Source organism: Rhinolophus sinicus, linkage group LG07, assembly GCF_036562045.2.
Source record: "Rhinolophus sinicus isolate RSC01 linkage group LG07, ASM3656204v1, whole genome shotgun sequence".
NCBI lineage: Eukaryota > Metazoa > Chordata > Mammalia > Chiroptera > Rhinolophidae > Rhinolophus > Rhinolophus sinicus.
In genome coordinates, this window is record NC_133757.1 from 63,827,139 (window position 1) to 63,846,846 (window position 19,708).

Consider the following 19,708-nt stretch of genomic DNA (forward strand, 5'->3'; position numbering starts at 1 on the left):
AGCTCAGAGGGCTGTGTCCTGAGTAACCAGCAGGGAGGGAAGGCCCGTGAGGGGAATGCTAAGACCAAGGCCTAAACGTAGAGGTGAGCTCTGGTGGGGAGGGAAGAGGCAGTGAGGAAAGGAGCCTGGATGACAGAGCTCCCAGGTCCTTTACAGTTTCAGCATTCAAAATCTGCAGTGCTTTCACTCTTAGATTCTGAATAGGAGGTGCACTCATCTATTCATAGAGCACTAGGGTGGAATTTTAAACGATTCTTTGAAAACTGAAGTCAGATGACATCACTCCTTTGCTCGGTATCTTCCTATGAATCTCCTCCAGTCTTCCCCGTGACCTGTGGGCTCTGGTGATCTGGTGGGGGACCTGACCACTTCCTTTGAGCCTTCTCCTTGCTCCTGCCTTCCATCTACACTGGCCGCCTTGCTGGTTCCCGAACATACGAACACACCCCTACTTTCCATCCACCTAGAATGCTCTTCCTCCAAAATCCCCTATAAGTCCCTCCTTCACCTTCTTTAGGCCTCTGCTCAAATGTCAGTTTATCAGAGGTCTTCTCTGACCATCCCTTATAAAAGCCTGCTTCCCCAAATCCTTGCCCTCAGCACTCCCTATCTATCTCCCTCACCCTGCCTCATTGTTTTCTCCATACTTACCGTCACCGGCCACCTGATATATTTATTTTTGACTGTCTCTCCTTAAAAATGAACGTGAGTTTAATGAGAACAAGTGTTTGCTTCACTCACTGCTATCTCCCAGGCATGTGGCTGGTACCTAGTACAATTTGTAGCATGAATGAATTGGGGACTTGAGGCAAATGGAAAAGTTCAAAAAGGGTAGCTGTGGGAATCCGTGTGTTAATAAGAGAGAGCTAAGCCTGTGGATGACAAAAGAGTCCTCCTGAGGGCAGATGCCACAGGGGGCTCACCTGGCACATACAGGTACATATGGATGTAGATCAGCCTGCCCCACAGCACCTGAGACACCAGTTAGTCTCACCAAGTATGCATATGAAAAGCAGAACAGACAGACAGGTACGCCCATGTTTTAGGAGTGTTTTGGTAACTCCTGGATTTACCGACCTGTTCATTTTTATCCGGCAAAGAAAGACTCATTTTGACATCTGACTTCATTCTCCGCAGTAGATATGGGTTTATGGTATCCCGTAAGACACACGCACACTTATAAGCAGTTTTAACCTTTAGTAAGAGAACAGAAGAAACAATTACCACATATTTAAGGAATGTGTTTGTTCTTACCTCTCAACTGATTCCAATGCTTAAAAAAAGAATTTTCAAAAGAATCACCAACAATTGTAGTTGGAAATGGCTGCAAAATGGGTTGAAAAAATTAGTATAAGTTAAATATATTCCAGGAGGTGGTAGCTTTCATCATAATATCAGTAAAAAAAAAACCCTAACCAAAATGTACCAACAAAAGAACACGGGTAATTTTGTGCCCTATTCTTCTATACTTTAATTATTGCATAGTTAAACCCAAACGTCAAGATTTATTTGGTTCTCAACCACCCTCTAGGGAAAAACAATGCTTTCAAACAAATCTTTGCTTATAATCTTGTATTCTCCAAAAGCTACAAAGGAACTGCGACCCTGCAAGACTGAAGATCAAAAGCCAACTCTGGGGGATGCTGCACCAATGGACACAACCAGATAATCAGCGGAGATCACTGCCCACTGGAGACTCAGGAGAGTAGGATCAAGAAAAGCCCTGTGAGTCCAGAAATGAAAGGTCACTCTGGCCTACAATGGAACAGCTGGTTTTGTAATGGAGCACAGCCACAAGAGATGGGTATTAACTGTACGTACAAACACAAAGGCCCACAGCGCAGGAAACCACTCCCTCTGCAATTCACTTAAGGGCAAACAAAGAATTCAATAAATTATTGATACTTTAAAAAACAATCTAAATAGGCTTAACAACCTAGTAAATAACTATTTAATAGAACAAGAAAAAATGCAACCAAAGTTTAATCTTAAGAAAGTTAGCTGCGAAATGAATGACAAAAAGAGCTTGATCGTAATACAGAAAAAAATCGTTACAGAATTAACATGGTAAAAAAGAAAACATTTTAAAAGACCCTAAGAAGACTTCAAGTATGTATACATGTGTGTTTATCTTATGTGTATGTGTGTGTGTAAACATAAAAAAATAGGTTTTACTTGGAATAGCAGACAATAATAAAGAAGCTCAATTAATCAACAACATTTAGTTACAGGTAACCCCATAAATGTATCCTTCAGACATTGATAAAAATTACCATTAAGACAGGTACATATTATGGGTTGTAATGCAGAGAGGATTAAGTTTCAGAATTTAACAAGACATTATAGTCTCACCAAAGAAACAAGTACTTGTTTAAATTCTTCCTGAAAATATGCAGTGTTTTAAGGAAACTGTCCTCACATCCTCACCTCTACCCACACTTCTCCTCCCAAACAGCCAGTGAGCTGGTTGGTGATGCTGGAAAACCAGGACAGGGCTGTTGGGTGGCCTGTTCTCTCCTGCTTGTCCATCCCTCTGGAAGCTCCCCTGCTCCTGAGCCACTGCGGGGAACTAACAAAGGTCAGAGCCCAGCACAGCTGGGGACAGGTCTGGGTCTGTGTGTCACACCCAACTCTCCCTAGAGGAAGATCTTACGCTCTAGGCTGGGGTGAGGATAGGAATTCAGGAAAGACTAAGAAACCTTATTTTAGTCTTGATGTCAAGCCACATTCCCCAGGGCAACCTTCCTAGAGAATCCCATGCTTCAGGCATTAAAGCTGATTCTCCTGTCCTTTTCTCTGTGAGTAAAAAAACATGGGAGGGGGAATCCAGCTGTATTTCTCTATCACTTCCAACTCCCCAGTGCTGGGGTAAATGGATACCGAGCTGAGCATGCCCGTGATTTCTTCCTATTCCTGACAAGGTAGAATCATAAGTCCACCCAGCTCTGATCCTTCCAGAGTTGTGTGAACTTAGGCAAGTCAACAAAATGCTGAATTTCAACAACTCTGAGCATGAAATAAGGAGGTTCAATTAGATGACTCCTCAGGTTCTTTTTAATTCTAAAATCTTCTGCACAAGTTTAACATACAGATCCAAGAAGCAGGCCCCACGTTTGGTATAATAGTTATTGTTCTTCCTCCTCACCTTCCCCTACCTTCCAGGTCCTAGCGTAGTCGTCTGGGTCTCAGGAAGCCTTTCTGACTCCCACAGTCTCTGATACTGTATATCGCTGATAACGGATGTTATTACCCTGCATTATGAGCATGTTTATTTTCCCTCTATGGACCCCGCAATGGGCTGGGAATACTATTCACAGAAAGGTTCCAGTCGCTGGCCATCTCCCATCATTTTAGCCCCAGCCTGACACAAAAACATGTGCTGACAGACTATCTTCTTGGGATTCAATAATGTGTGGCAGCCATGGACTTAAACAGAAAGGAACAAATAAAAACTACACCTCTGCTCCCAAGGACCTTATAATCTAAAAAGGGAAAAAAGTGCACAAACTTCTGAAACAAGGACTTCAAGGAAAAAAACAGCCATATTACATGGTCTCAAAGTATTTCCCCACAAATGACTTATTAACTCCAAAAGAGAAATGGTACGTCTGAAGAGTTTAGAAATCTGGCAAACAGCACCTCACTCAAGTAATCAGACAACTATCAATTAATACCACCAACAGTGATAAGCCAATAGCATGTACCTCCAGATATGGAGAATGAGAAAGATACGTCACTTCTGTGATGTTCTCGCCAAAAATGCATAATCTGAATCCAATCACAAAGAATGGAAGATAAACCAAAGTGAGATACATGCTACAAAATGACAAGCCTGTGGTCTCTGAAACTGCCAAGGTCATTGGAAGGCATAAGAAAGATTAGAGAAACTGTCCTGGACTAAAGGAGACTAAAGAGACAAAGATACTACTAGAAGAATTGGTAGAATATGAATGACATATACTTTCAATCACAGAATTATATCGATATTAAATTTCCTCCTGATTTTGATGTTTACACTGTAGTTATGGAAGAGAATGTCCTTGTTCTTTAGAAACACACCCTGAAGGATTTGGAGGAAAATGGCATCATCTGCAACATGCTCTCAGTGATTCAGAAAAAAATACTATAAATTTATGTGCATATACAGAGGTGCGGTAAGGGAGGGAAGGAAAACTAGAGCAAATGTGGCAGAATGTTAGCAAAATGCTAACAGTTGGTGAATCTGGGTGAAGAGTACACAGGAGTTCTTTTTTATGGTTCTTGCAACTTTCTGTTAAGTTTGAAATTATTTTAAAATAAAAAGTTTAAAAAAAGAACATGATAAATACAGAACAGTGATTCAGTGGAGGAAGAGAGACCCTACCAGAGTTCATTGAAAATCACTCAATCTCAAAATGTAAAAGGTATTAAAATTGTTGTTGACAATCCTCTAATTTTAAATGCCTAAAATTATTTTTCTAATTAGGTACCTCAAAACATGTGAACGTCTCTCTTGGTGAAAAGCTTTGTGGCTCAGGCACGACCTGGCAGATACAGGCCCCCTGAGAGCTGTGCAGAAACCTTGCCTCTCACCCAGGCTGGACTCTGGCCTCAGGTCGGCTTCACCTCTTGATGTTCCCATCTGTGACAGCCCCATGCTACAGATCACCCAGGCCTGAAACCTCGGGGGTCAGCTGCAGCAAGCGCATGACCCCCTACCCCATTTTCTTTATCTTATCAGCCTCCACACCTTGTTTGTTCTGCCTGAAAAAACGCCCGCCCCCACCCCAGGGTCCTTGCTCTCCAGTTCTGTCCTCAGGACCACCACGCAGGTCCAGGTGCAGGTGCTCATGATTCCTGCAGGTGCCTCAATGCCAGCCTCCCTCCCACAACTACCCACAGCCTGAGTGACTCTCTGAGAACAGCCCTGTCCCAGGGTCCTGCTCAGACACCCTCAGTGACACTTCCTTGCCTGAGCGCCCTACCTCCCTCTCAAGGCTCCCACTACCGGAACCCTCAGCTCACCTTCTACTCCCCCACCAGCATCTCCAGTCCAGTCAAGTGTGTCTCTTTCCTGCCCGTGGCCACACAAAGCGGCTGCCTCCACACTGTTACCCTAATCTAAAATGTCATCGTTCTTCTCCGCCTGTTTTCCCAGAATCAGAATAAGGGATACGTGTCTCATTAACTCTTCCCTGAACAATCCCCCTCCAGTTTCCTCTTTTTTAAGCCTTCAGACCACTTTATAAGATGCACTACCCCAGTTCGCATTGTTATATGCTGTCCAGAACTGATTCGCTCTATTTCATAATTTCTGACTGCTCTTGAGTATTTTACATGATTTTTAAAAACTTATCTGGAAAAATCCAAGCTATCAAGCAAAAATAATTTTGTGATTTTTATCACATACTAGGCCATCTCCCTAATATTCTGAATGACTTGGCTACAGAGTATATAGTACTGAGCAGGAACATTTGAAATATTGAAATGCCGAAAGTGTTACCTGCCTAATACATTACCTGTACTGGGGAGGCGTTTGAATATCCCCCCATGGTGATGGGGACAGAGAACTGCTCCATAAACACAGGCAATGTGCCCAGCTTTCCTGGGAAGATAAAGTCAAAGAGCGACCACAGCTCACGGAGGTTGTTTTGCATCGGTGAGCCAGACAAGATGATGCGATGAGGGGTGCGGAACTATTTTGGGGAAGAAAATATTTCTTTATTAAATTTACCTCTTAACAGATGGTCACCAACCCTACCCCAAAACACTCCCACGCAATCTTGTTATTTAATACGTATCATTTTGGTCTCTCTCCTCCAAAACATAAACATTTTATGCAATATTAATTTTTCAATTACATACAGATAAAAAAATTGGGAAGAATTTTTTCTTATTGTTCAAGCTGAATACAATGGATTAGAGTTGGATTTGGTTACATTCTAACAACTGATCCCTACAAGAGATACTAAGTAATGTGAACAATTAGAATTTTAAAAAAACATGATTAAAGGCAAGAATAAAGAATTTTCTGCATGAAGGCAAAATGTGTATTTCAAATTCCTTATGCAAAGGCATAAGAAAAGATTCCCTAAGTGTGTTACTAAAATCAGGGAGTTTATTCTCAATTAAATACTACGATCCACCTGGAAATCCCCCTTGTTATACAAGGTCATACCTGTTTGCAAGCAAGGGTGATGGCAGCATTTGGGTTTCGGATTTTGTGTCCTTCGTCCAAGATCACATAGTGCCAGTCATACCTGCTAATATCATCTTGCATCAGGCGAATGTAGGAGTAAGAAGTGATCAAAATTCCATGACAATGAGCAATATCTCGAATTAGTTTCTCCTAAAACGGTAAAGCCAGTTTTAAGTAAGAAGTTCAGTTAATAAGCATGAGTCTTAAAATGACAATCTTCCAATCATGATGTAATCCAAAGCACTTCATAAATATGTATACAAACATAATACCTACAATTGTACATTATCAGCAATGGAAGTTTGCTGTATGTTTCATGCATCTCTAAGTGGCAAACACTGACTAACATATCCACTATAGGGGAAGGGGGCTCAAAACAAGACCAGAAAAAGTTATAATATATAAACATTTACCTAATTTGTATTTTTCCAAAATATCCTTTGTGTCAGTCCTTGTTAAACTTAGAACAACAAGGTAGATGGAAAGTAATTTATTTGAAAACAAAAGCAAGAAAATGAGAGAAAAGCCAAGAAGATAAGAAAGACAAATACTGGAGCTCTAACGATTTATCACATGAATTCCAGGAGGATAGAGAAAAAACAATTAAAAGCAATGATTTGTTTTAAATGCAGAAAAAAAATTTAAGGAGAGACTTGAGTCTACAGAGCAAAATATCCCGAGTGTCAGGCAGAAACCTTGAAAAGACATAGACCTAGGCATATATCTACGAGCTGTATGAATTCCAAAAATAAAGAAAAACAAGAGAAAATGCTATAGCTTCAGAACAAAATAGAAAAAGATTCCCTGGAGAGGAAAAAGGCTCTATCAGTGCTGAACATCTTTTCTGTAACACTAAACATGTCAGAACTCAAAGGGAAATCTTTCCATAGTTCTGGAGGAAGCAGTGAACCTGGAACTCTGCACTGAGCTGAACTACAATAGCAGCCACACTTGAAAGAAAAAACAAACTCTACCTTCAGACAGGCAAGGACAGAAAATAAACCAGCAGGAGATGCGCAAGGTACAGTATGCGACATCCAGCGGGTACAGTCACTAAGAAGAGGACATGTTCCCTTTCTGTGAGCGGAAGCTGTGCCTGCAGATAACAGACCTCCCCAGCAGGAATCTCGTCACAGACACAGCAACTCAGAGAGAACAGGGATCCTGTTACTAACTCCCGTTTTACAGATGAGGAAACCGTGTCTTAGGGATAGTAAATAATATATCAGGTCACACAGCTGGTAAGTGGTGGAGTCAGGACTTGAATGTGGAAAGGCAGCCAACTCCAAAGCTAGTATTAACTAAATATTAGGCAACACTGCCTCTTACTTTACTATAAAAGAAAAAAACCTTAAGGGAAAATTACATGTAATATATACAACAGTTCTCAAAATAAATTATTAAAACAATAATTAAGTAAATATTAAAACACTGCTAAGAAAGGATCCAAAATATAAAAAGGGAAATATTTTTAAGTGTTGCTATAATTTCGGTTTTGTTTAACAAAACCTAGAGTGAGAATAGGGGAAAATACAGGAGAACTAAAAATCTCACCCTGTCCAGGTGTAGAACGGGGTGACAGATAGTGTTTAATTCTTAACCGCAATTGGTTGAAAGACATTTGCTAAACATTCATGCCCACTTACTGATTAACAGTTGCTACTTTGGCATAAATATGAAGAAATAAATAGATTGTAGAACTATTAAACTACAACAGGGCAAAAAAGACTAAACATGTCAGGGGTCGCCATATGACAGTGAGTTACTAGCAGCTAGACTTTTCACTGGGTAAGTATGGTAAAAACTGTCTCATGATTAAAAGAAACACAAAGTAGACAGGCAAGGAAAGTAGAAAATAGGGGAATTATCAAAAGATATACCAAGGAAATGCAAACAAAAACAGGGCAGGATTAGAAATATAAATATCAGACGAAAAGAAGGGAACAGAAGAAAGAGGGATGATTTCTATTTTAAATGAGACAACACAAAGAAAGAAGAGCCGTGAAACTTTACCTACCAAAAAGCACTACAACAAAACAAAAGCAAGTTCCTTAGAGCTGCACTGACAAAGTGGCAGAGCCATCGCCTTCAGGGGACCTGACCGTAGTAACCTCTCAGAGTCTGACAAATCAGAAGAGAGAAAGTAACATTAAAGGAAACAAAACATTTAAAAATTAAGATGCAAAGGATCTGAGTATCACCATTAGTGAGCTCCTTTTCCTAGCTATCAGCAGAGCTTCAGCCCAAACAAAGAATACTCATGTTTTACACTCTATTCAAAAAGGCTGAAATCAAACTCGGCAGTCAATGCAAGCTGCTGAAAAAAGGAAAATGGGAGAATTAGTAAGATAAAAATAAAAGTTAGTGAATCTTAAAGAAAAAAACCTGGTAGAACTGATGAAGCAAAAAACTAAGTAAGTCGTTGAACAGACCAAGCAGAACAGACAAACCTCTGAAAAGTCACCCCAAAGAACAGAGAGTCAGAGGCGCAGCATGACAGCTGTCAAAGGAGGGCCATGGCGGTGCAGAGAACACAAATGCTAACCCCACCACGTGCGGTCTAATACCAAAGATTGAACATCTGACAGAGGACAACTGTTAGAAAAATAAATTACCAAATTGACCCAAGAAAAATGAGACAACCCGATCAGACCAATACTAAAGAACTTGGATGAGATGTTATGCTCTTCCCACCAAAAGTCTACCACACCCAGAGGATTTTATGAGCGAAGTAGGAATTGATTGTTATTTCAACTGTTCCAAAATAGAGAAAAGGATAAAATGCATTCCAAATCATTACTATAAAGCCAGCAAAAGCCTGTTTTCAAAACTGACAGATACAACACATTAGAGAGTCATTACTTTATAATAAAATCTAGCAATATATTAACCTAATAAGGCTTACTACAGGAATATAAAGTATATAAATATCAGGATACCCAATAGAATAATTCATGTAATCACAATCATACAAATTTTATAAACTCCATCATCTTCAAAAATGGTATTATCTTAACAAACTAGGATTAGAATATTTTTTAATTCAATAGAATAAAAAAGAGTATGAAAAGGGCCGGGAAATTTTTGAAAGAGAAAAATAAAGAGGAGGAAACTGTGTTCTCATGTCATAATGCACTGGACACTTCACAGTCAGTAACACTTCAGAGAGCAGCTGACATAGCTAGCTGGTACCTAGGAAAGGCCCGACAGGTGAGAGCTGCGTTATTACTATGACCGCCATTTCGCCGCCTCCCTGTGCACAATGCTAGTGCCTGCTCCATACTACACCTATTTAACCCGACTTTGTACCTATGATGAACGCAGCTGTAAATACCTCAGGGCTCACAGCCGCACAAACAGGACTGGCCTGCGTCACTCCTCCCTGCCCCCAGTGCTACCCCACTGCCATGGGCCCCGCCGGAAAGCAGGCTGCCAGGAGGTGCACTGCTGCACCCCGAGTCCCTCACCACACCAGTCTGGGACTTTTAGAAGTCGGTGATGATTTCAATAGCTCTTGCACATCTAAATTTTCTATGGAGATGCTGGGCAGGCAGCTAGCCCAACTCAACCCCCATGCCTCCTCCAGAAAAGCAGTGGCTGCTAGAAGCCATAAAGCAGGTAGGGCATGCGATGACAGCAAAGAAACTCGGAGTGCTCCATGCCCCATTCTCCTCCAGGCACAGAGCTCTTTGTATGCACAGAGAAAGGGGAGATGAAAACTCCAACTGCGTGGGGCTTGAAAGACAGCAGAAGTTAAAGTACCACTGTAATGCAGGGAGGCCTGCGAGGTCTCTGCTCCCGCTCCCCATACAAGAACGCAGGATATGGTGATGCCAAAAAGGAACACCCACGGAGCCATAGGTAGGGGAGTCATACCACTATATTCTCTCTGGCGGCACTATACTCTCACTGGAGGCTGGATCCACACTGTCCGCAAACCGCCATCCACACTTGCCAGCCCAGCCGCCATCTTCTTGCTAGCCCCCATTTTTTTTTCTTTTCCTCTCTGCTAGCGTAGCCACAGCAGTTATATTAGTGGCCAATGGCTCACTGGTTACAGCTGACGGCCAACTAGCCACAGCTGATGGCCATGCAATCACAGTTGGCCATTTACTACCTGAGCCAGCACCTGTCTATGTGAGGCCGAGAGCCTGGAAACTACTTTCTGGGGCTCTGCCCCCACACTCCACCCCTACAGGCTCTCGCCTCACAATCTACGCGACAAGCGTCTTCCGCGAGGGGACCTGTGCGAGGAGCCTGGGGGTGAATGCAATATCCTGGACACAGCCAGGCTCTCTGGGCACAGCCAGGGTTTCTCAGGGCACCACCAGTGCTTCTGGGCACGGCCAGACTTCCTGGACTTCTTAGGGTACCACCTGTCTTCCCGGACACAGCCAGGGTTTCTCAGGGCACCACCAGTGCTTCTGGGCACGGCCAGACTTCCTGGACTTCTTAGGGTACCACCTGTCTTCCCGGACACAGCCAGGGTTTCTCAGGGCACTGCCACTCTCTGTGGGCACAGCCACACTTCCTGGACACAGCCAGGGCTCTCAGGGCACTGCCACTCTCTGTGGGCACAGCCACACTTCCTGGACACAGCCAGGGCTCTCAGGGCACTGCCACTCTCTCTGGGAACAGCCCGACTTCCTGGGTACAGCCAGGGTATCTTCAGGGCTCAGCCAGACTTCCTGGACTCAGCCAGGGCTCTCAGGGCACTGCCACTCTCTCTGGGAACAGCCCGACTTCCTGGGTACAGCCAGGGTATCTTCAGGGCTCAGCCAGACTTCCTGGACTCAGCCTGGGCTCTCAGGGTACTGCCACTCTCTCTGGGAACAGCCCGACTTCCTGGGTACAGCCAGGGTATCTTCAGGGCACAGCCAGACTTCCTGGACTCAGCCAGGGCTCTCAGGGCACTGCCACTCTCTCTGGGAACAGCCCGACTTCCTGGGCACAGCCAGGGTATCTTCAGGGCTCAGCCAGACTTCCTGGACTCAGCCAGGGCTCTCAGGGCACTGCCACTCTCTCTGTGCCTCTCAGGGTACCCTGCTGGAACAACAGCGACTCACAATCAAGGTGCTTACATATTCTCAATGGCGGCCAGTCAAGAGACAAAAGCAAATATCCCCCAGTTCCACTAACAACAGTTCCCAAACAAACAGTCAAGCGGTCCAGTAAATTAGGGATGGAAGGCAATTCCCCATAGTCCATAGTCATTTGCCAGGGCTGTCCTGGGGGTGAGGGATGACCTTGACCTCACCCTATCTCCCACGGAGGACTCAGCAAGCGTTACCTCCTGGGACTATAAGTCCCGCATCCGGGCTGCCTGAGCAGGAACTTCCCGGCCCACAGGGCTGCAACGACCTTCACTTTCTCTGGCCTGTGCTGGTTGGGGAACCGTCCACATCTTTCCACCTCTCCACGGGGCTCCATCTCTCCAGCAGCTGCATGGCTTTTCCTGTGCTGGTGGGAGAACCATCCACGTCCTCCCACCCCTCCACGGGGGTCCAGCTCTCCGGCAGCTGCTCCTCCTGGTCTTCCTCAGACTGGGTGTTCATACGCACAAACTGCTCCACCGTCCTTTGGAGAGCTTTGGCCGGCACCATACCCTGCTTACGAAGCTGAGCTTTTATACATGTAAACTGCTCCAGTACATTCCGGAGAGTTTCAGCCGACACCATACCCTGCTCGCTGCGCCATTTGTAATGCAGGGAGGCCTGCGAGGTCTCTGCTCCCGCTCCCCATACAAGAACGCAGGATATGGTGATGCCAAAAAGGAACACCCACGGAGCCATAGGTAGGGGAGTCATACCACTATATTCTCTCTGGCGGCACTATACTCTCACTGGAGGCTGGATCCACACTGTCCGCAAACCGCCATCCATGCTTGCCAGCCCAGCCACCATCTTCTTGCTAGCCCTCATTCTTCTCTCTTTCCCTCTCTGCTAGCGTAGCCACAGCAGTTATATTAGTGGCCAATGGCTCACTGGTTACAGCTGACGGCCAACTAGCCACAGCTGATGGCCATGCAATCACAGTTGATGGCCATTTACTACCTGAGCCAGGCACCTGTCTATGTGAGGCCGAGAGCCTGGAAACTACTTTCTGGGGCTCTGCCCCCACACTCCACCCCTACAGGCTCTCGCCTCACAATCTACGCGACAAGCGTCTTCCGCGAGGGGACCTGTGCGAGGAGCCTGGGGGTGAATGCAATATCCTGGACATAGCCAGGCTCTCTGGGCACAGCCAGGGTTTCTCAGGGCACCACCAGTGCTTCTGGGCACGGCCAGACTTCCTGGACTTCTTAGGGTACCACCTGTCTTCCCGGACACAGCCAGGGTTTCTCAGGGCACCACCAGTGCTTCTGGGCACGGCCAGACTTCCTGGACTTCTTAGGGTACCACCTGTCTTCCCGGACACAGCCAGGGTTTCTCAGGGCACTGCCACTCTCTGTGGGCACAGCCACACTTCCTGGACACAGCCAGGGCTCTCAGGGCACTGCCACTCTCTGTGGGCACAGCCACACTTCCTGGACACAGCCAGGGCTCTCAGGGCACTGCCACTCTCTCTGGGAACAGCCCGACTTCCTGGGTACAGCCAGGGTATCTTCAGGGCTCAGCCAGACTTCCTGGACTCAGCCAGGGCTCTCAGGGCACTGCCACTCTCTCTGGGAACAGCCCGACTTCCTGGGTACAGCCAGGGTATCTTCAGGGCTCAGCCAGACTTCCTGGACTCAGCCTGGGCTCTCAGGGTACTGCCACTCTCTCTGGGAACAGCCCGACTTCCTGGGTACAGCCAGGGTATCTTCAGGGCACAGCCAGACTTCCTGGACTCAGCCAGGGCTCTCAGGGCACTGCCACTCTCTCTGGGAACAGCCCGACTTCCTGGGCACAGCCAGGGTATCTTCAGGGCTCAGCCAGACTTCCTGGACTCAGCCAGGGCTCTCAGGGCACTGCCACTCTCTCTGTGCCTCTCAGGGTACCCTGCTGGAACAACAGCGACTCACAATCAAGGTGCTTACATATTCTCAATGGCGGCCAGTCAAGAGACAAAAGCAAATATCCCCAGTTCCACTAACAACAGTTCCCAAACAAACAGTCAAGCGGTCCATTAAATTAGGGATGGAAGGCAATTCCCCATAGTCCATAGTCATTCCAGGGCTGTCCTGGGGTGAGGGATGACCTTGACCTCACCCTCATCTCCCACGGAGGACTCAGCAAGCGTTACCTCCTGGGACTATAAGTCCTGCATCCGGGCTGCCTGAGCAGGAACTTCCCGGCCCACAGGGCTGCAACGACCTTCACTTTCTCTGGCCTGTGCTGGTTGGGGAACCGTCCACATCTTTCCACCTCTCCACGGGCTCCATCTCTCCAGCAGCTGCATGGCTTTTCCTGTGCTGGTGGGAGAACCATCCACGTCCTCCCACCCCTCCACGGGGTCCAGCTCTCCGGCAGCTGCTCCTCCTGGTCTTCCTCAGACTGGGTGTTCATAGGCACAAACTGCTCCACCGTCCTTAAACTGCTCCAGTACATTCCGGAGAGTTTCAGCCGACACCATACCCTGCTCGCTGCGCCATTTGTAATGCAGGGAGGCCTGCGAGGTCTCTGCTCCCGCTCCCCATACAAGAACGCAGGATATGGTGATGCCAAAAAGGAACACCCACGGAGCCATAGGTAGGGGAGTCATACCACTATATTCTCTCTGGCGGCACTATACTCTCACTGGAGGCTGGATCCACACTGTCCGCAAACCGCCATCCATGCTTGCCAGCCCAGCCACCATCTTCTTGCTAGCCCTCATTCTTCTCTCTTCTCCTCTCTCTCTGCTAGCGTAGCCACAGCAGTTATATTAGTGGCCAATGGCTCACTGGTTACAGCTGACGGCCAACTAGCCACAGCTGATGGCCATGCAATCACAGTTGATGGCTATTTACTACCTGAGCCAGGCACCTGTCTATGTGAGGCCGAGAGCCTGGAAACTACTTTCTGGGGCTCTGCCCCCACACCACTCTTATTTATAAAACATCCACTGGGTCACAACCAAACCCTGCAAATGTGCTCCCCAGAACTCCTAGCCGCTGGATCACAGACTCACCGTGGTCATGCAACTGACCTCCCAGGAACACGACCCTGAGCTGGATTCCGGACATCACTTCACCAAGTTAAACAAGTGAGACACGGAGCCTCTGGAATACATACCAGTGGAACGATGTTCAGCTTTTCCAGTGTGGGGGCAGAGCCCCAGAAAGTAGTTTCCAGGCTCTTGGCCTCACATAGACAGGTGCTGGCTCAGGTAGTAAATGGCCATTAACTGTGATGGGATGGCCATCAGCTGTGGCTAGTTGGCCGTCAGCTGTAACCAGTGAGCCATTGGCCACTAATATAACTGCTGTGGCTACGCTAGCAGAGTAGGAGAAGAGAGAAAGAATGGGGGCTAGCAAGAAGATGGCGGCTGGGCTGGCAAGCATGGATGGCGGTTTGCGGACAGTGTGGATCCAGCCTCCAGTGAGAGTATAGTGCCGCCAGAGAGAATATAGTGGTATGACTCCCCCATCTTTGGCTCCGTGGGTGTTCCTTTTTGGCCTCACCATATCCTGCGTTCTTGTGCGGGGAGCGGGAGCAGAGACCCCGCAGGCCTCCCTGTATGACACTATGGCTCCGTGGGTGTTCCTTTTTGGCCTAACTATATCCTGCGTTCTTGTATGGGGAGCAGGAGCAGAGACCCCGCAGGCCGCCCCGCACGACAAATGGCGCAGCGAGCAGGGTCTCCTGCATGACAAATGGCGCAGCGAGCAGGGTCTCCCGCATGACATCCTGTATGTTTAAGGACTGAAGTTTATTTGAAAAACTCTGTAATGTTCGCTATAGATGGATAATGATGAACAAAAATTAAGAAGACACTTTTATAAAAAGGAGTAAGAAAATTTTGAAAATGTCCCCATTGAAAAGATAACCTCCACTTACTTAACAGCCATTAGGTAAACACACATCTAAGACTGTTTTCACCTGATTCAATCTCAGAATTCTGTAACTGCCCAGGCTGGAGTTTCAATAATGGTGAATTGTTGAATATTATGGACGTCTCTATCTAAACACTTAAGACAAATCATCTCGGGCGGTTTCAAATTAAAAGCTTGTAAAATATGTAACCTCTCCTAGCTTTTGCAATTAATAGGGTACATCTGCAATTAGCCTGACTTACTGAATGCAGTGCTGTTGTCACTAAAAGATGTCTGTGAAAGGACTGCTATTATTATGGGGGCTCAGGAGACCAATCGCTCCTAGAGGGCAAACAGTGGACTGGTGGAAAACACAGCCATAAATCACTCTGTCAGGCAGCAGGAGCGCAGGGAGCACGGCACGAGAAGGCCACTCACGCAAACAGCACGGCAGCTTCCCAGGCAGGATTTGCTGCACCTGTAATTAATTAAAATTTCCTTCAAGCTAAATCTTTAATAAACAAGGATTTGTGCTGACGATGAAGAAAAACGGGCTCCAGCAACATAATTTTACAATACACCTCACAGAACGAGCACAGCATCTATTATTTCTTCCATTAGGTATATACACCGTCTCTAAAGTTAATAGGAACTACCTCACTCTGCGGAGTCCATTTGTGTACTTGGAACGGGTCTGCAATATTTAGGATGCTTGAGGGACCGTGTGGCCCTTTCCTACTTCTGTTATGTTTTTACTTGACTTCATTCCAGCTTTTAAAAGGCAAGTCTTGTTACTTTAGTGCTTCAGAAAACAGGCCTTTTTAAAGAACACACAATGATAGTTTCATTAGATGCCCATGTTTTGGTGTGGTTGGTTTCTTCTTTAATCACACCTTGTAGTTCCCCAAAAGAATTTTAACATTCTATTTCATTGTTTCCATTTGGGGCCAAATGTATCTGGACATGAGAAAAAAGGTCTATATGTAAATCACCATGCACATTTTTTATAAAGCAGGTATGAACCTTCTATCCGCAATGTCTTTATATTGAATGAATCACAATGTCGGAGCCTCTTTTCTCAACTACTAAGATGAAGAGGTCTACAATATTCTTTGTTTTTAAGTAAAAATTACCTGAGTAAATGTTACCTTTTCCTACACACATATTAACCCAACAAATTCCAACAAAATTACCAAAAAATCCCATTTTGCAGTAGATCAAACTAGGCTCAGAGAAGCTAAGTGACTTGCCCAAGGTCACAAAGCTGTATAATGACATACCCGGGACTCAAACCCTGGTCTGGTAGTTACAAAATCTATGCTTTAAACCTTTATGCCATTATTACATTTCCCACTCGTAAGCCTCTAAATGCCATGAATTAATAAAAATGAGATAAAACTCTTTGAATTATCTGAACTATTCTGTATCCTACATAGAAGAAAAAGGTGGGAGAGACATAAAGTGACAACTGTTTTTTTCCCCAAGAAAACGGTTAGCTTTTCAAGGTCAGTTAAAAACAACATATCCATTGTTTAGAGCTCTAACAGCATCAAATGCCTGGAATATTATGTTTACAGTTATGCAACAAATAAATACCATGTTCACCCCAAAATAAGACCTAGCCGGACCATCAGCTCTAATGCGTCTTTTGGAGCAAAAATTAATATAAGACCTGGTCTTATTTTACTATAATGTAAGACCGGGTCTATAATATAATATAAGACTAGGTCTTATATTAATTTTTGCTCCAAAAGACGCATTAGGGCTGATGGTCTGGCCAAGACTTATTTTCGGGGAAGCACGGTATTACTGACTCACACATCAAGTTTTTCTATGTTAGAAAAAGGGATCATAAAACATAACAAGAAAGGGAAAATCTTTGATTCCTGTTAACTGAGATTTCAACTGATCATAAAAGGAGATTCAGAAGACTAAGATGGCTTTTATCTGATTTGACTGGTAGGTTGGGAATACCAGCCACATATTTTTTGCATGGTTGCTGGGTGTTTATTTGATAATTCTAAATTCTGCTCTAAAGAGAATATTAACAAAGATAACATAAGATCAAGTGTCAAATGAGGTGGCAAGCTAAAAGGCTATTTAGGGAAGAAGAATGATAGAAGAGCCTCACTCAGAAACTGATCATTCGATATGGTCTCTAAATGCAAAAATTTCAAAATTTTAAGTCAGATCAGCTACAATAAATCATTAGGATGATAAAGATAACCCACTTGAATAATAAGCAGAACAATTCTGGCATTATTGCTCTTCTAAGTATCTTACAGAGGAATCCTCTTCTCTACTTCCCCAGCACTGAAAGTCCCTATGCTGGAGCCACTATTACATGGAGACAGGACAGCCAGCAGGCACAGAAAGCTCCCATGAAGCAAAGGAATCGCAGCTGATAAGGATGGAAAGGAAGTCAGACGTGAGATGCGGCTCCGAGGCCAGACTGGCACTGGCAGAATATTTGAAATATGATTAAGAAACATACTCTATTGCAATCTATCACACATCTGTGAGCCAACAGGTGTGCAGGAGGTGGTGACAAAGGTCTATACATACAAATAAAAAGGGACAGAGCAGAAGGATCAAATACCACTTTGGTGCTTGAATCCAGCAGCCAGAGTTTTGATCTTGGAAGTGTTACTAACAAGGTCTGTGCAAAGGAATTAACACATTTTTGATGTGTCATCATCACAATTACTAAAATGACATTAGCATTCTTAATAAACAATAAACTGCTTGTGTTTCTAAGTCGAGACTATGGTTTGAATGATGCAAGAGAACATCATCTTGATCCTTTGCCGACAGCTTACATCTTTAGAGATCTGAGATATTTTACAACGGAAAAGGAACAGTAGAAAGAGTTAAGGGTGAGAGTGAAAACACAAGTCTACCGCTTTTCCTCAAAAGTTCAGAAACTTCAAGTTAAAGTCCTTGGTGAACTGTAAAGCACTGAAAAAAAATTATGAGCAATCAATCATGTGTATCCATGTGTCTGTGTCTGCAAAACAACCTCAGAAGGTGGAATCATTGTCAACAAGAGTAAAATATCTGTTTGCTAAGATTTGCCCCCTAAACAAGTTAAGGAAGCATCACAGAGACACTGACCAATATCAGTCTATTTCCATTAACAAGTCAATGTATTTTGTCTATACGAAGGTAGTTCTTCAGGTTATAATGACAGAGGGAATGAGGTGAGCCACTTCCAAGTGAAGGTGTGAAATATACACACTTCACTAGCCCAAAAGAAAACGATAAAGAACATATGAAAAATTTGCCTTTTAAAGACAAACATCAACTAATAAATCGAGCTACAGAATTTACAATACAAAACAATACAAGTAAAAGATGTCAACAGAGAATGGAAGTGAAAAACGGAATAAAAAATGTTTACACAGGTAATAACAGGATGATTACAACAATTCATTTTGACTAGAAAAAAATCTAAACTGTTACTATGCTGCTAAAAACATCTTTTTTTCTTATCACAGCATTTATATTTTAACTCAGTTTATATTTATCATTTAAAATTCAGGGCAAAGTCAGTGGTTTTGACAATAGCTAGTATAAGAGTCCATCTCACCAAACTTGAGCTACTAAATTCTAGATATTCCTGATTCACTTTTATAGAAGTTCTGCTTACTCACAATAGCAAAACAGATGGGAATATGGAGGAAAGGAGTATTGGCAAAATTAAAGGAACACTGGAGTATAGCGACTCACATGTGTCTAACTCAGCGAGGCCAGCATTCACTACGAGCTCTTTCATAGGGTACCCGAGAGCTCACTCAAGAGCTCCAAACACGCAGGAAAGAAAGAACTCATAATAAACTGCCATTTCTTGTCAATAAAACAACCTGCAAACCCACAGTAAAAATGTGTAATTATTATTCACTCAGCAAATGCTTAGGGGGCACCTGGGATACAAAAACGAGGACAACACAATCCCTACTCTATGGAGCTTGTAGTCTAGATGGTGAGACCGAGATGAAAATAAAAAAGCATAATACAATATATCTATGTTATTCACAAGAGCATAGATTAAATCTCCTTTTAGATAATGTGGCTAAAACTATGAATAAGTGAGGAAATACAAGTATGAAAATACAGTGATATAGTTCTCTGATGATCAAGGTTTCAGAGAACAAAAAACAACTTAACTAAAAAGCAATGAATGCAAATTGTAAAATTCTCAAAATGATAGGTTGTTCTTTTATTAATTAAAAGTATGTTTGAAAAGCACATTAACAAATGCATCTGCCAATTAAGAGTTATTACATGACATTTTATATCCACCTTCCTAAAACTGTTTAAAGCTGCCAGTGCCCCCATCTAGCCAGTTAACTGTTATGTAGGCCCCTGACTAACGGTCCCACTCATGTTCTCAGGCCATGCCCAGTAGTTTCACTGGACAACAAACGTCTCAACACCACTAGGGACTGTGAATGATAAAGCCTACATTCATAATTGTTTTCAAAATACAGAGCTATTAATTAAATCAGTAACAAGTTTCAATGCATGACGAGAAACACAGAAACATACATTTGAGAAATACATGGATGAAAGAAAACACAAGTATGTAAAATGGA

The 19,708-nt window shown here is 44.1% G+C and overlaps 1 protein-coding gene across 2 annotated transcripts in view; it reads right to left on the reverse strand.

Moving 5' to 3' along the window:
* The window catches only part of ERCC6 (ERCC excision repair 6, chromatin remodeling factor), an 86,413-nt gene that overhangs the window by 22,124 nt on the left and 44,581 nt on the right, over positions 1-19,708 (reverse strand). For both annotated transcript variants that reach the window (XM_074337261.1, XM_019730116.2), the window contains 3 exons: positions 6,158-6,328; positions 5,499-5,675; positions 1,078-1,194 (listed from right to left, as the gene is read on the reverse strand). In XM_074337261.1, the coding sequence (XP_074193362.1) occupies positions 1,078-1,194; positions 5,499-5,675; positions 6,158-6,328 (465 nt within the window). The remainder of the gene's footprint in view (positions 1-1,077; positions 1,195-5,498; positions 5,676-6,157; positions 6,329-19,708) is intronic.